Raw genomic sequence first — 15,242 nt, forward strand, 5'->3', positions numbered from 1 at the left:
CAGGAAAAGAAGAAATACGAACATGTGCAACATAATTTAAGAGCAATTGTGCACGCCTAACCTGCAATTGAGGGGCTCCGGCCTCCACCAGGACCCTGGCCACCAGACTCGTCCTAAAAGCTCCTGTCACTAGGCAAACACCAGTGGTGCACTGGGTTGAGTAAACACAAAGCTGAGGGTGCCGCCAAACCATAAACCAGGCTCCCATAGCCAAGGCGGGATTGAATAATGGCTCTGTAGAGCTGCAGCAGCATAGAGCAATCTACACCATAGTTGGTGTTGCTCAGGCGGCAGAGGGCATTGAGGTGCTGCCAGCACTTCTACTTAAGCTGACAGAGGTGAGGAAGCCAGGTCAACCAGGTGCCGAAAACCAGTCCTAAGAATCGATTTGTCTTCACTGCGGTGAACGGATTGTCATTAAGGTAAAGTTCTGGTTCCGGATGAATGGTACGACGCCAACAGAAGTGAAAAACACATGACTTTGTGGCCGAAAACTGGAAACCAAGGGCTAGAGCCCATAACTGCACCTTGTGGATGGCTCCCTGTAGGTGCCACTCAGCAACACCAGTACTGGTGGAGCAGTACAAAATACAGAAGTCATCTGCATACAGAGAAGGTGAGATGGACGGCCCTACAGCTGCTGCTAGACCATTAATGGCCACTAAAAATAGAGATACACTCATATGGAGCCCTGCGGGACCCCATTCTCTTGGATATGGGAGGCAGGGAAGGGAGGGGGGGGGGGGGAGGGGGCACTATGGGAGGCACCAACTTGGACATAGAAAGTACAAAGCAACAGGAAATTTTGGATGAGAATCAGGAGTGGGCTTTGAAGACCCCACTCATATAATGTGGTAAGGATATGATGTCATCAGGTTGTGCCATACGCTTTTCGTAAATCGAAAAACACAGCAACCAGGTGTTGGCGTCTGGAAAAGGCTGTTAGGATGACAGACTTGAGGGACACAAGATTATCAGTGGCAGAGTGCCCCTGGTGGAAGCCGCCCTCACATGGAGCCAGTAGACCACCTGATTCCAGGACCCAACCCAACCGTCGACACACCATACGTTCCAACAACTTACAAACAATGGCGATGAGGCTGATGGACCAATAGCTATCCACATCAGATGAGTTTTTACTGGGTTTAAGCACCAGCATGATGGTGCTCTCTCCTCATTGTGATGGAAAGACACAATCGCACCAGATCCAATTGAAGATGAGGAGATGTCACTTGTAGTCAGCAGAGAGATGTTTAATCGTCTGACTGTGGATCTGATCTGGCCCAGGAGCTGTATCAGGGCAATGTGCAAGGGCACTGAGGAGCTCCCATTCTGTAAATGGGGTGTTATAGGGTTCAATGTGGCAAACAAGAGGGCATTCCTTTCCATCGGTCATTTGAGGGTGCAAAAAACTGAGGTGTAATTCTCCAACGCAGAGGTTCAGGCAAAGCGCTCGGCAAAGCGCTCGGCAAAGCGCTCGGCAAAGCGCTCGGCAAAGCGCTCGGCAAAGCGCTCGGCAAAGCGCTCGGCAAAGCGCTCGGCAAAGCGCTCGGCAAAGCGCTCGGCAAAGCGCTCGGCAAAGCGCTCGGCAAAGCGCTCGGCAAAGCGCTCGGCAAAGCGCTCGGCAAAGCGCTCGGCAAAGCGCTCGGCAAAGCGTTCGGCAAAGCGTTCGGCAAAGCGTTCGGCAAAGCGTTCGGCAAAGCGCTCAGTGTATCACTGTGGTTATCAGTGTAGTGCAAAGCAACTTTGGACATAAATCTCTCCAAAATTTGACGAAGTTTTTAATTCTCTATCTTGCCGTACAACAAATATTTGTTGCAACATTAGAGAAATAAGTATTGTCCATTAAAGGATAACTAAGGCTATGCCTCAGGTTACCATGATATGTTATATGAGCACGGATCTCACCTGGAATCTCAGTAAGCATGGTACATGCCATTTGTCATGAAGACCACTAGGAATGTGTAATTTTAATCAGAAGGCTGATGATGATGATGATGATGATGATGATGATGAGTATGTGACGCTCAATAGCATGGGCATCAATGTCTTTGCAGAATGTGAATTAATCAGACAGCGAAAGTACTTTTTTTGTCGTAAGTGGTGATCTTGGGACAATGGCCCATGGACACAAATTTCACACTTTAAATATTGTATGGCAATGTCAACAAAGATTGTGTTCGCTTATCAAACACTGAAATAAAAACTGTATTATAAAAGTAAGTGTACAATGTGCTTGCCACCAAAACTCAAAAATGAGTCCTAGTAATATTAAGGGAGTTAACATGGTGTAGTAGTTCTCTATCCCCCCATCCATGAAGAAGGTTCCCATTTTTAACTGATGGATGTGCTTATGAAGATATAAGGGCTCAGAAGCTTCATCCTCTAGAAATTTCTAGAACATTCAAGACTATTCGAGAACATTCCAGGATGTTCAAGAGCATTCCACAACCACCTGGAATGTTCCATGATGATCTGGGAAGCTTTGGGATGTTCGGGAATGGTTTGGAACATACAGGCAGATGCGAGAATGTTCAGGAAAATCTCAGAACAGCCCACATCATTATGGAACATTCCAGAACACACTCTAATGTTGAGGAATGTTCTGGAACATTGTGGACCATTCAAAGTCTTTTTGGTATGTTCTGGAATTCGCTACTGGTGGGGCTACCCATTGGTAGGGGTATATAAAGCAAGACCCATCATGAGTCTGAACATCAGTTTCTTATCAGCGCTGATGGAAGGAACCGAAAAAGTAGTGCAGTGAGTGAATAAAAACAAAACAGTGAAGTGTGAATATTCAAAGTGATACAGCGACTAAATAAAAATAAAAAATAATGAATGAAAAGTGTTTGATGTGGACTTAGCATATTTCTTAATAAAAAGTTGATTTGATTTAAATTTTATACAATGCCCAAACATAAAGCAGGTGGTGGTCTCATCAGTTCTGAAGCAAAATGGCGAAAATGAAAAGAACAGCGAAAACACAAAACACATGAAGAGCATAAAGCACATTTAAGTTCTCAATGAATGACAATGAGAACCATCAGAAACAGAGAAACCAAAGAACAACAAAATGAACGGATTGGAGATTCAAGAATTGCAACACAATTTTATAATAAAAGACTACAAACTCAAGCCAGCGATGGAAATGTCACCCTACAAGGAGTGTGTATGAGGGCAAGTAAACAGTACAACCTAACAAATGAAGCATTCCACTACAAACTGATGAAAGAATCTAACAAACACAAACACACCGTAATCAGAAAAATTGATAACATCTGTCAACTTTGCAATGCACAAAAATAGAGTAGAGGAACACCAGGATTCTGTTGCATGAATGGAAAATTTTGATTACCATCACTGGAAGCACCTCCACAGGAATTTTTACGTTACGTGATTGGGGAAACTCCAGAATCAAAACACTTTCTTCAAAATGTAAAAGCATACAACGCCTACTTCCAAATGATTTCTTTCAGTGTCACTTCGATCAACACTAATAGAGATGAAACTGATTATGTTTTTTCCATCCAAGGACAAACCTATCACAACATTGGATCATTACCACCACTACTCAACGAAGACCATAAATTTCTACAAGTACATTTCATCAGAAATGAAGAAGCAGAAATTTGTCAATGATACATAAATATCAGCATACTGAGATGAGAAGTAGTCCAAGATGTACAGAGGATCTTACACAAATACAATCAACTGATTCACGTATTCAAAACTGCACTAGACAATGATTTCTGATGACTATAAAGTTATAATTCAAGCCAGCAAAAGACCACATGTAGAACACAAACATTGATTTAATGCACCTCAGATAGACAACGTCGTCATTGTAATTGTGAACAATGAAAACACAAGCTGTGACAGAATCGTACAATGAAGAAGAGAAGGACTACAAAAACATTACAGAGACACACCGTTCACACAATGCCCTCCAATGTCAATTAGTATTTCTGTGTAGAGAGGACATGTCATTAATGAGACACAAATCCGACCGAAGCAGGGGTAGAAACAAACAAAAAAGTCCCTTCCAAGGCATTCTATTGCTTACCACTTTATGACCAGAGACAATCAAACATACAATCACATTCTCAACACTCACTGTTTATTCCAACAATTCTTGGTAGATATGTACACAAAAACAGAAGCAGAACAGATGCTTTACGTAAGACTGAATCAGAAGAAACTACACACAGAAGAATACATCAACCTTTGGACTCACTAGGCAGCATCGGGAAAACGTTTCTAATAAATCTGTTGCTGACGGAACTATGTGTAAACAACGTATTGCACTTGCACTGGCATCATCCAGCGTTGCTGCCACACTTATGGAAGGATGATGAACTGCCAATTCCATCCTACAATTACCATTGAATACAGCCAAAGAAAAATTCCCTGTATGTAAAATCTCAACAGCATCTGGATGGGGTGGATTTCTAAAGCAATCTAAAATTATCTTCTGGGATGAATGCACAATGGCACATAAAAAAAAAAAAAATCACTCTAAGCCAAGGACAGAACATTACAAGGATTGTGAGGAAACACTTAAATGATGGGAAAAGCTTTACTCACAATCTCAGTTGATTTCCGAGAAACACTTCCAGTTAGCCCGAAGTCAACACCAGAAAGCAAAATCAATTGCGTGCTTAGCCGCCGGTTGCGAAAGCTCGAAATTCTGTGTGTGTGTTTTATTCATTGTGCCAAGACTTACCAAGCGGGAAAGCGCCGGTAGATAGGCACAATGAATAAAACACACAAACACACACACAGAATTTCGAGCTTTCGCAACCGGCGGCTGCTTCGTCAGGAAAGAGGGAAGGAAAAGGAAAGATGAAAGGATGTGGGTTTTAAGGGAGAGGGTAAGGAGTCATTCCAATCCCGGGAGCGGAAAGACTTACCTTAGGGGGAAAAAGGATAGGTATATACTCACACACACACACACACACACACACACACACACACACACACACATCCATCCATCCATACATACACAGACACAAGCAGACATGTCACAGTGTAGGCAGGTCAGCTGGTAAATCACGTGGGTGCTTTCACACGTGGCTCTGCCTTTGATCGTGTACACTTTCCGGGTTACAGGACTGGAGTAGGTGGTGGTGGGAGGGTGCATAGGACAGGTTTTACACCGGGGGCGGTTACAAGGGTAGGAGCCAGAGGGTAGGGAAGGTGGTTTGTGGATTTCATAGGGATGAACCAAGAGGTTACGAAGGTTAGGTGGACAGCGGAAAGACACTCTTGGTGGAGTGGGGAGGATTTCACGAAGGATGGATCTCATTTCGGGGCAGGATTTTAGGAAGTCGTATCCCTGCTGGAGAGCCATATTCAGAGTCTGCTCCAATCCCGGGAAGTGTCCTGTCACAAGTGGGGCACTTTTGGGGTTCTTCTGTGAGAGGTTCTGGGTTTGAACGGATGAGGAAATGGCTCTGGTTATTTGCTTCTGTACCAGGTTGGGAGGGTAGTTGCAGGATGCGAAAGCTGTTTTCAGGTTGTTGGTGTAATGGTTCAGGAATTCGGGACTGGAGCAGATTCGTTTGCCACGAAGGTCTAGGCTGCAGGGAAGGGACCGTTTGATATGGAATGGGTGGCAGCTGTCATAATGGAGGTACTGTAGCTTGTTGGTGGGTTTGATGTGGACGGATGTGTGAAGCTGGCCATTGGACAGAACAGTGTTACACCGTCCAGGTTATCTGGATACTTCCCACCAACACCAACCTATCCGAACTCCGGAGATGGGAACTTGCCCTTCAATATATCCTCTCTTCTCGTTATCCATCAGGCCTCAATCTCCACTAATTTCAAGTTGCCGCCACTCATAGCTCACCTGTCATTCAACATCATCTTTGCCTCTGCACTTCTGCCTCGACTGACATCTCTGCCCAAACTCTTTGCCTTTAAATATGTCTGCTTGTGTCTGTATATGTATGGATGTGTGTGCATGTGCGTGTGTGCGCGCGAGTATATACCTATCTTTTTTTCCCCCTAAGGTAAGTCTTTCCGCTCCCAGGATTGGAATGACTCCTTACCCTCTCTCTTAAAACCCACATCCTTTCATCTTTCCTTTTCCTTCCATCTTTCCTGATGAAGCAACCGCCGGTTGCGAAAGCTCGTAATTTTGTATGTTATTTTATTGTGCCTGTCTACCGGCGCTTACCCGCTTGGTAAGTCTTGGAATCTTTGTTTTTAATATATTTTTCCCATGTGGAAGTTTCTTTCTATTTTATATCACATCTCTGGCCACACATACTGTGAATAACAAAAATGTGAGTTGAACTACTGAAAGACCTAACAATATCACAAGTTGCTCAACAACTTTTACTAACAGTTGAAGGCACACATCCCACTGACCAGATGACTGGCCTCATTAAATTCAAAAGTGATTTCTGCAAAATAGCCACTGCTGAAAATGAACACTGACCAAATTTATCCAAAGATTGTTCACAACTATTCCAATCTGGACTGTCTATTTGAAAGGTAAATCTTGGCAACAAAAAATAATCAAATTTAATATTAAAAATAAAATTTCTAGTGTAGAGAGAATATACAAATCGATCAACACAGTGGTAAATTTTGAAGCAAGTGTGAAATACACTACAGAATCTCTAAACTCTTTGCAAGTACCAGGACGACCAATACACTATCTTTGACCTAAAATTGGATCTTCGATCATACAACTCAGAAATCTCAACTCACTAAAACTGTATAATGGCACAAGGATGATCATCAAACAGATACTGATTAACATCATCAAAGCCGAAGTTATGACTGGAAAGTACAAAGGACAAACACTATTTACCCCAAAATACTGCTGATCTCTACTGAACTGCCATTCCAATTTAAGAGATTGCAATTTCCAACAAATTAGCCTACAGTTTTACAATTAACAAAGAGCAAAGTCAAACCTTAAAATACTGCAGCATCAACCCAGAAGACTCTTGCTTCTCTAGCACTCAAGTATACGTAGCTTGCTCTTGAGTTGTAAATTCGAAAAATTTGTATGTATATAACCAGGATAACAAAATGAAAAATGTTGTTTGTAAAAGAATATTGTAAACAGAATACATTTCCAATATTTTTTTTACCTCTTATACTTTAAAGTTTATCCTTTTATTCCAACTACCACACAATCTCATACCGATTCCGTAAGTGAAGCCAGGTACACCCAGCTAGTGTGTAACAGAAACCCACATGGTAGTATTTATGTGTACATCCAAGTTCATGCCCTTTCCTCAGATTTAAATGAAACTGTAATACAGTCATGACATAATACAGAGTTGGGAAAATCAGAGTAGTATCCAGTTGACAGCATGGTCATTACACATGGAGCATAAGCAGGGTTAAGAAAGGATGTGGAAGGAAATCAGCCGTGCCCTTTACAAAAGAGCCATCCTAGTATTCGCCTGGTGTGATTTAGGGAAATCATGGGAAAGCTAAATCTGAGTAGTCAGACACAGATTTGAATAGTCATCTTGCTAAATAGGAGTCCAACGTGCCCACTACTGTGCCACTTACCTCTGCCGTAACATAACATACCAAGTAAAACAAGAATTAGCAGAGGAAAGTGCTAGAAGTTATTCCATGGTACAAGTTGTTGGGTGGCAATAAAAACAGGAAAAGAGCAGCGACTGTGAGAACAAGTAAATCTTGTGTAGCATTCCTAACATGGATGTTAAGACCACTTGAATAAAATTCTGAGTCTAAGTTTAATAACATGTATTAAGGAGAAATGGACACAGTTAAAATTGTAAGACTAATTCACACAATCATGACTGGACTGATCACTGACTACAGAAGAATGAACCAGCCACTCCATGAAACATTAGAATAATTTGCTCAATAATTTGGGCAAGAGTCTTGACAACACACAAACTCTTAAAACCTTTTTCACACTCATTGTTTAAAACTGGGCAAATCAATATCAAGAAAAACTACTGCCCTCTTGTCAGAACATAAAACTGCAATCAAATAAGATTCGGTACACTAACACTGGTATGCCGCAAGAACAGCACACTGATGATTCCTCCCACTGGAGGAGGTACCCCAGTGTCAGAAGCAGTGAGTTGTCCTCAATTACCTTACAGCCTACCTTTGCACCCGTGTGACAAATGATTTTCGGCATGACAAATCTGTAGGTTTCAGTAACCTTAATTCATAAAGTTTCACCTCCAGCCATACATTTTCTGCATCTCACCAAGGTAATAGCACTCAAGGGGGCATCACATAGAAGTACATTACTTTCCTTGCCTGCATGCCTTGCTGCAGAGTCAGCTTGCTCATTTCTCAGTTTCCCAGATGGCCCAATACGAACAGAATGATACTTCCTTCCCTTGACACCAAAATATGTGAAGTGTGTCTTGTACTACTTTGTCAGGTGGGTACTTTTCTGTATGGTCTGTACAACATTTAAGTAATCAGGGCAGATGAGAAAGTTATCCCACTGCTTGACCCTCAACTGCTCCTTTGTCTTAAGGACAGCGCACAGCTCTGCATCAAAGATTGTAAATTCACCTGGATGTATAATTCTGAGGGCACTGTCAGAGGAAACTACTCAGTCGCTTACAATGTTACAATGTGGCCCTGCTTTGCATCATCAGTCTAAATTACTTAAATTTCAGTATTCCTCCAAAAACTTGTAAAAAGCTTTTTTTAAACAAAATATGGAAAACAAGGTTTCTTGTACTTTGGCTTTGCACTAACCAGGGAGAACATTGTGTTAAGATACTCAAGTCCACAACCCCGATCTCTGCAAGCCATTTCTTTGCTCTAATGTCAAATGGTCTCGTTGCTCTTCAGCAATTTACATACATTTGTTGTGCCAATTGTCAGACAAGAACATTGAAGGCTAGAGATCGAAGGATAGAGCAGAGAGCACATATCATGAAGAACTTCTGCCAGAGGAACAGTAGTAGTGCCCCAGTGTCAGGAAAGAGAATACGTATTCAGCTTGTCCTGACTGCTCCTGTCATCATTATAATATCCTCACAGTGAACTGAGTCCAAGATATTTACACAGGAGGGTTATGCAGAACCATATACAATACAGCCATGCTCCCGCCGTAACTGAGCACTGTAAAATGATGATGGGTATGACCTGCCGACTATCTTATCTGTCTTTTTAAGGTGTTAAAGACTCTTCACAGCTTTTGCTTTAAGATTCTTCAGGTGTGACAGCCAGATGAGTTTCTCATCAAAGATGAGGAACTTAACCAATTATTTAAAACAAGAGGTGTCCTCCAGTCACAGTTTATGTTGATTAAAAACATTACAATAAACTGAAGTCTCACTGTGACAACTATGTTATTGACAACTATCACAAAAAGAACAACATTTAACATGGCTCCCTAGGAGACACTATTCTACTCGGTATGTTGGTGTATGTGTGTGTACTGACAACTCTGAGCAAAAATACCACCCTGAAATGAAGAATCACAATGGGGGAAAAAAACCACAGAAGCCCAATCCATAAAATTGTCTCGCAGTTTTGTATCTTCACATATCAAAGGCCTGTTGAATATCAAAAAAATCTTCCTTTCAAGTGCAGCAGTCACAAAACGCTCACGTGTTGCTCCTTCGTGGAGTATTAAATTTTGGATGGTACTATGAAAGCGATCTTCCCCCCATGAACCATGGACCTTGCCGTTGGTGGGGAGGCTTGTGTGCCTCAGCGATACAGATAGCCGTACCGTAGGTGCAACCACAACGGAGGGGTATCTGTTGAGAGGCCAGACAAACATGTGGTTCCTGAAGAGGGGCAGCAGCCTTTTCAGTAGTTGCAGGGGCAACAGTCTGGATGATTGACTGATCTGGCCTTGTAACAATAACCAAAACGGCCTTGCTGTGCTGGTACTGCGAACGGCTGAAAGCAAGGGAAACTACGGCCGTAATCTTTCCCGAGGGCATGCAGCTTTACTGTACGATTAAATGATGATGGCATCCCCTTGGGTAAAATATTCCGGAGGTAAAAAAGTCCCCCATTCGGATCTCTGGGTGGGGACTACTCAAGAGGATGTCGTTATCAGGAGAAATAAAACTGGCTTTCTACGGATTGGAGCATGGAATGTCAGATCCCTTAATCGGGCAGGTAGGTTAGAAAACTTAAAAAGGGAAATGTATAGGTTAAAGTTAGATATAGTGGGAATTAGTGAAGTGCGAAGGCAGGAGGAAAAAGACTTTTGGTCAAGTGACTACAGGGTTATAAACACAAAATCAAATAGGGGTAATGCAGGAGAAGGTTTAATAATGAATAGGAAAATAGGAATGCGGGTAAGCTACTACAAACAGCACAGTGAACGCATTATTGTGGCCAAGATAGATACGAAGCCCACACCTACTACAGTAGTACAAGTTTATATGCCAACTAGCTCTGCAAATGACGAAGAAATTGAAGAAATGTATGATCAAATAAAAGAAATTATTCAGATAGTGAAGGGTGACGAAAATTTAATAGGCATGGGTGACGAATTTGGTAGTAGGAAAAGGGAGAGAAGGAATTGTAGTAGGTGAATATGGACTGGGGCAAAGAAATGAAAGAGGAAGCCACCTGGTAGAATTTTGCACAGAGCACAACTCAATCATAGCTAACACTTGGTTCAAGAACCACAAAAGAAGGCTGTATACATGGAAAAAGCCTGGAGATACTGACAGGTTTCAGATAGATTATGTAATCGTAAGACAGAGATTTAGGAACCAGGTTTTAAATTGTAAGACATGTCCAGGGGCAGATGTGGACTCTGACCACAATCTATTGGTTATGACCTGTAGATTAAAACTAAAGAAACTGCAAAAAGGTGGGAATTTAAGGAGATGGGACCTGGATAAACTAAAAAAAACCAGAGGTTGTACAGAGTTTCAGGGAGAGCATAAGAGAGCAATTGACAGGAATGGGGGCAAGAAATGCGGTAGAAGAAGAATGGGTAGCTTTGAGGGATGAAGTTGTGAAGGCAGCAGAGGATCAAGTAGGTAAAAAGATGAAGGCTAGTAGAAATCCTTGTGTAACAGAAGAAATATTGAAATTAATTGATGAAAGGAGAAAATATAAAAATGCAATAAATGAAGCAGGCAAAAAAGAAAACAGACATCTCAAAAATGAGATCGACAGGAGGTGCAAAACGGCTAAGCAGGGATGGCTAGAGGACAAATGCAAGGATGTAGAGGCTTATCTCACTAGGGGTAAGATAGATACTGCCTACAGGAAAATTAATGAGACCTTTGGAGAAAAGAGAGCCACTTGTATGAATATCAAGAGCTCAGATGGAAACCCAGTTCTAAGCAAAGAAGGGAAAGCAGAAAGGTGGAAGGAGTATATAGAGAGTCTATACAAAGGCGATGTACTTGAGGACAATATTATGGAAACGGAAGAGGATGTAGATGAAGATGAAATGGGAGATACGATACTGCGGGAAGAGTGACAGAGCACTGAAAGACCTGAGTCGAAACAAGGCCCCCGGAGTCGACAACATTCCATTGGAACTACTGACGGCCTTGGGAGAGCCATTCCTGACCAAACTCTACCATCTGGTGAGCAAGATTTATGAAACTGGCGAAATACCCTCAGACTTCAAGAAGAATATAATAATTCCAATCCCAAAGAAAGCAGGTGTTGACAGATATGAAAATTACCGAACTATCAGTTTAATAAGTCACAGCTGCAAAATACTAACGCGAATTCTTTACAGACGAATGGAAAAACAAGTAGAAGCCGACCTCGGGGAAGATCAGTTTGGATTCCGTAGGAATATTGGAACATGAGAGGCAATACTGACCCTACGACTTATATTAGAAGAAAGATTAAGGAAAAGCAAACCTACGTTTCTAGCATTTGTAGACTTGGAGAAAGCTTTCGACAGTGTTGATTGGAATACTCTCTTTCAAATTCTGAAAGTGGCAGGGGTAACATACAGGGAGCAAAAGGCTATTTACAATTTGTATAGCAACCAGATGGCAGTTATAAGAGTCGAGGGACATGAAAGGGAAGCAGTGGTTGGGAAGGGAGTGAGAGAGGGTTGCAGCCTCTCCCCGGTGTTATTCAATCTGTATATTGAGCAAGCAATGAAGGAAACAAAAGAAAAATTCGGAGTAGGTATTAAAATCCATGGAGAAGAAATAAAAATGTTGAGGTTCGCCGATGACATCGTAATTCTGTCAGAGACAGCAAAGGACTTGGAAGAGCAGTTGAACGGAATGGATAGTCTCTTGAAAGGAGGATATAAGACGAATATCAACAAAAGCAAAACGAGGATAATGGAATGTAGTCGAATAAAGTCGGGTGATGCTGAGGGAATTAGATTAGGAAATGAGACAATTAAAGTAGTAAAGGAGTTTTGCTATTTGGGGAGCAAAATAACTGATGATGGTAGAAGTAGAGAGGATATAAAATGTAGACTGGCAATGGCAAGGAAAGCGTTTCTGAAGAAGAGAAATTTGTTAACATCTAGTATAGATTTAACTGTCAGGAAGTCTTTTCTGAAAGTATTTGTATGGAGTGTAGCCATGTATGGAAGTGAAACATGGACGATAACTAGTTTTGACAGGAAGAGAATAGAAGCTTTTGAAATGTGGTGCTACAGAAAAAAGCTGAAGATTAGATGGATAGATCACATAACTAATGAGGAAGTATTGAATAGGATTGGAGAGAAGAGAAGTTTGTGGCACAACTTGACTAGAAGAGGGGATCGGTTGGTAGGACATGTTCTGAGGCATCAAGGGATCACCAATTTAGTATTAGAGGGCAACATTGAGGGTAAAAATCGTAGAGGGAGACCAAGAGATGAATACGCTAAGCAGATTCAGAAGGATGGAGGTTGCAGTAGGTACTGGGAGATGAAGAAGCTTGCACAAGATAGAGTAGCATGGAGAGCTGCATCAAACCAGTCTCAGGACTGAAGACCACAACAACAACAATGAAAGCGATGCCAAAGGTGACTCAGGATATCTCTAGTTTCTAGAACCCATACCAAACAATAGTCAATAATTTGTTCGAGTGTCTCCCCTATACCTGCCAGCACTAAAATGTGATTATTATTTTTAGGCTGATGCAGTCCTCAGATTTTTCAGGAGCAGGTTCATGATCACTTCCCTCGAAATTAAGGTATTGTTCCTCAGACCAGATTTTGTTAAAAAATCTTAAGATGGAAGTTCTTTGACTCAACATTCAAATGAAGAAACATGTCATGGTGCACTCTGTCTGGCCCTGATGTCCTACTGTGAGCCACAGATACAGCATACCGTAATTCCTCTATACATAAGGGACAGTTGAACTCTTCAGTATTACTGGAGCTGAATTCCAACCATATTTTCACAGTAAATTATGTGCATAACTTTATTTGATTAATTGTAGAGGGTTATTGAATAATGAGGGAAGCAAGCTCTGATCAGCCCATCAGAGTAAGAATAATCAAACACATAAATTCATACTTTAAGGAAAAATTGGAGTAAAAAGGAAAAAAAATAGTAATGTGCACAGGTGAGATTTTGAAAATCTACCAAACAAATCAAATATTACAAAGACATAATCTCCCACATGCAACAACGAAATATATCTTCACCCTTTTATGGGTCTATCTACTACAAACCAAGTATGTGTGGAAACACAAATATGAAGAAAAGAACAAGAAAAAATCTGTTACCTCATGACTGATGTGGAATACTGAAGACGAAGATCATGTTCCTGATATGGATGCATAAAACCATTGTCAATTTGTGCTACAAGCTGTTTATCTTTAATAAGCACTTGCAGCATGCCCATAGTACACTCCACTGCTAAAGGTAATCTTTGGCACCTATAAATGCAAAATCAGTTTCAGTGAAAAATTGTCCTTAATTATTCAACATTAGGAGAAATCGTACTTTACTTTCAATAATGCAACAAGTATAAAATACACAAAACTGAGGAACACTACATCTTATAGAACAAATAAGTGCAGAAATTGAATTTCTTTTTTTCTATAAAAATAAATAAATAAAATAAAAAAAGAGGGTATCTTACAGAAAATTTATACATACCTCGCTTTCCACACTAACAGTCTTTCGTATGCAAGAAACTGCAACTCTGTACTGCTTGAATAAATATTTTTGTATGTGGCATCCCATTCAGCCCTAAAAAGAACACAGAAGGCATTACGATATTGTGGATACAACCATTTCTGTGACTAATTTTTCTAATATTACTTATGGAAAGGAATTTGTGCAAATTTATTTCTGAATAGAAAAGAAGTCATCTTTTTACTGACCCCATTTGCGTGTATCCAAAAGAGCAGATTGAGAGATCATAGTCTACAAGATGAAGCACAGCAAGAAATACAAATAAGAGCTAATACTGACACACACACTCTGGAGAGATGGGGGAAGAGGGGGGGAGGAGAGACTGAATTGGGAAGGAGGACAAAATACGACAATAAAACTGGTGCAAGTTTTACAATAAATTGAGATCAGATGTACAATGGAACAGTGGGTGTGCTGAGGAACAATACACATCTACTACATTCAACATCATATGGCCATCAGTAACTGAAGATAAGAATTGTTATTTAGACATACAAGAAAAGTTTTCATTCAAATAAAATTATATTACTGCAATAATGCTTAAAGTATTTTCCTTATTTGCACATTCTCAATCCATGGTTACACCCATCATGATGATGTACACATAACTGGGACTCAACTGAAAAGATGATATAGTGCCACTCCTAGGTCCAGCATTGTCATTCAGTACACCACTGTCAGCATGTGCATCTACTGCCATATCTGGAGAACTTGGAACAACAGTCATTGTGCTGGCAATTCATGGTGCTCCAAATGTCATCATGCTTCTCATCTATTTGCATGTCTTGTTACAAATAAGCTCATTTCCTAACTCGAGATACACGATGCAGTTGTACAAGCCTGCACAGTCAATGCAACAACATGTCTAGCATCTTGGGTGCTAGTTATGTGGAGCAGTTTAGAACCTTCACAGCACTAAAATTGTCCTCCTGCACCCATTTATTCCATATTCACATGGCAGCTGTGGGATTTCTGCCAACAGGAGCAGAAATATAACAGAATGAGAAACTGCAGTTAAATTCTGAAATGCGTTAGCAGATGTTTCTTCTTACACAATGCATTAGAAAATCTTCTCACAAATAACCCACACTGAAATGCCGTTTCTGAATGAGAAGCCCATTACATAATCTTTCTTTACATACAGAATGCAGATTGTAGTTTCATATTTACTTT

General features: G+C 41.0%; 1 protein-coding gene across 2 annotated transcripts in view; it reads right to left on the reverse strand.

The window, feature by feature from the left end:
• The window catches only part of LOC126266620 (uncharacterized), an 85,805-nt gene that overhangs the window by 52,051 nt on the left and 18,512 nt on the right, over window positions 1–15,242 (reverse strand). For both annotated transcript variants that reach the window (XM_049970971.1, XM_049970980.1), the window contains exons 2-3: window positions 14,031–14,123; window positions 13,655–13,807 (exon numbers count right to left, since the gene is read on the reverse strand). In XM_049970971.1, the coding sequence (XP_049826928.1) occupies window positions 13,655–13,807; window positions 14,031–14,123 (246 nt within the window). The remainder of the gene's footprint in view (window positions 1–13,654; window positions 13,808–14,030; window positions 14,124–15,242) is intronic.

This window comes from Schistocerca gregaria, chromosome 1, assembly GCF_023897955.1.
Source record: "Schistocerca gregaria isolate iqSchGreg1 chromosome 1, iqSchGreg1.2, whole genome shotgun sequence".
NCBI lineage: Eukaryota > Metazoa > Arthropoda > Insecta > Orthoptera > Acrididae > Schistocerca > Schistocerca gregaria.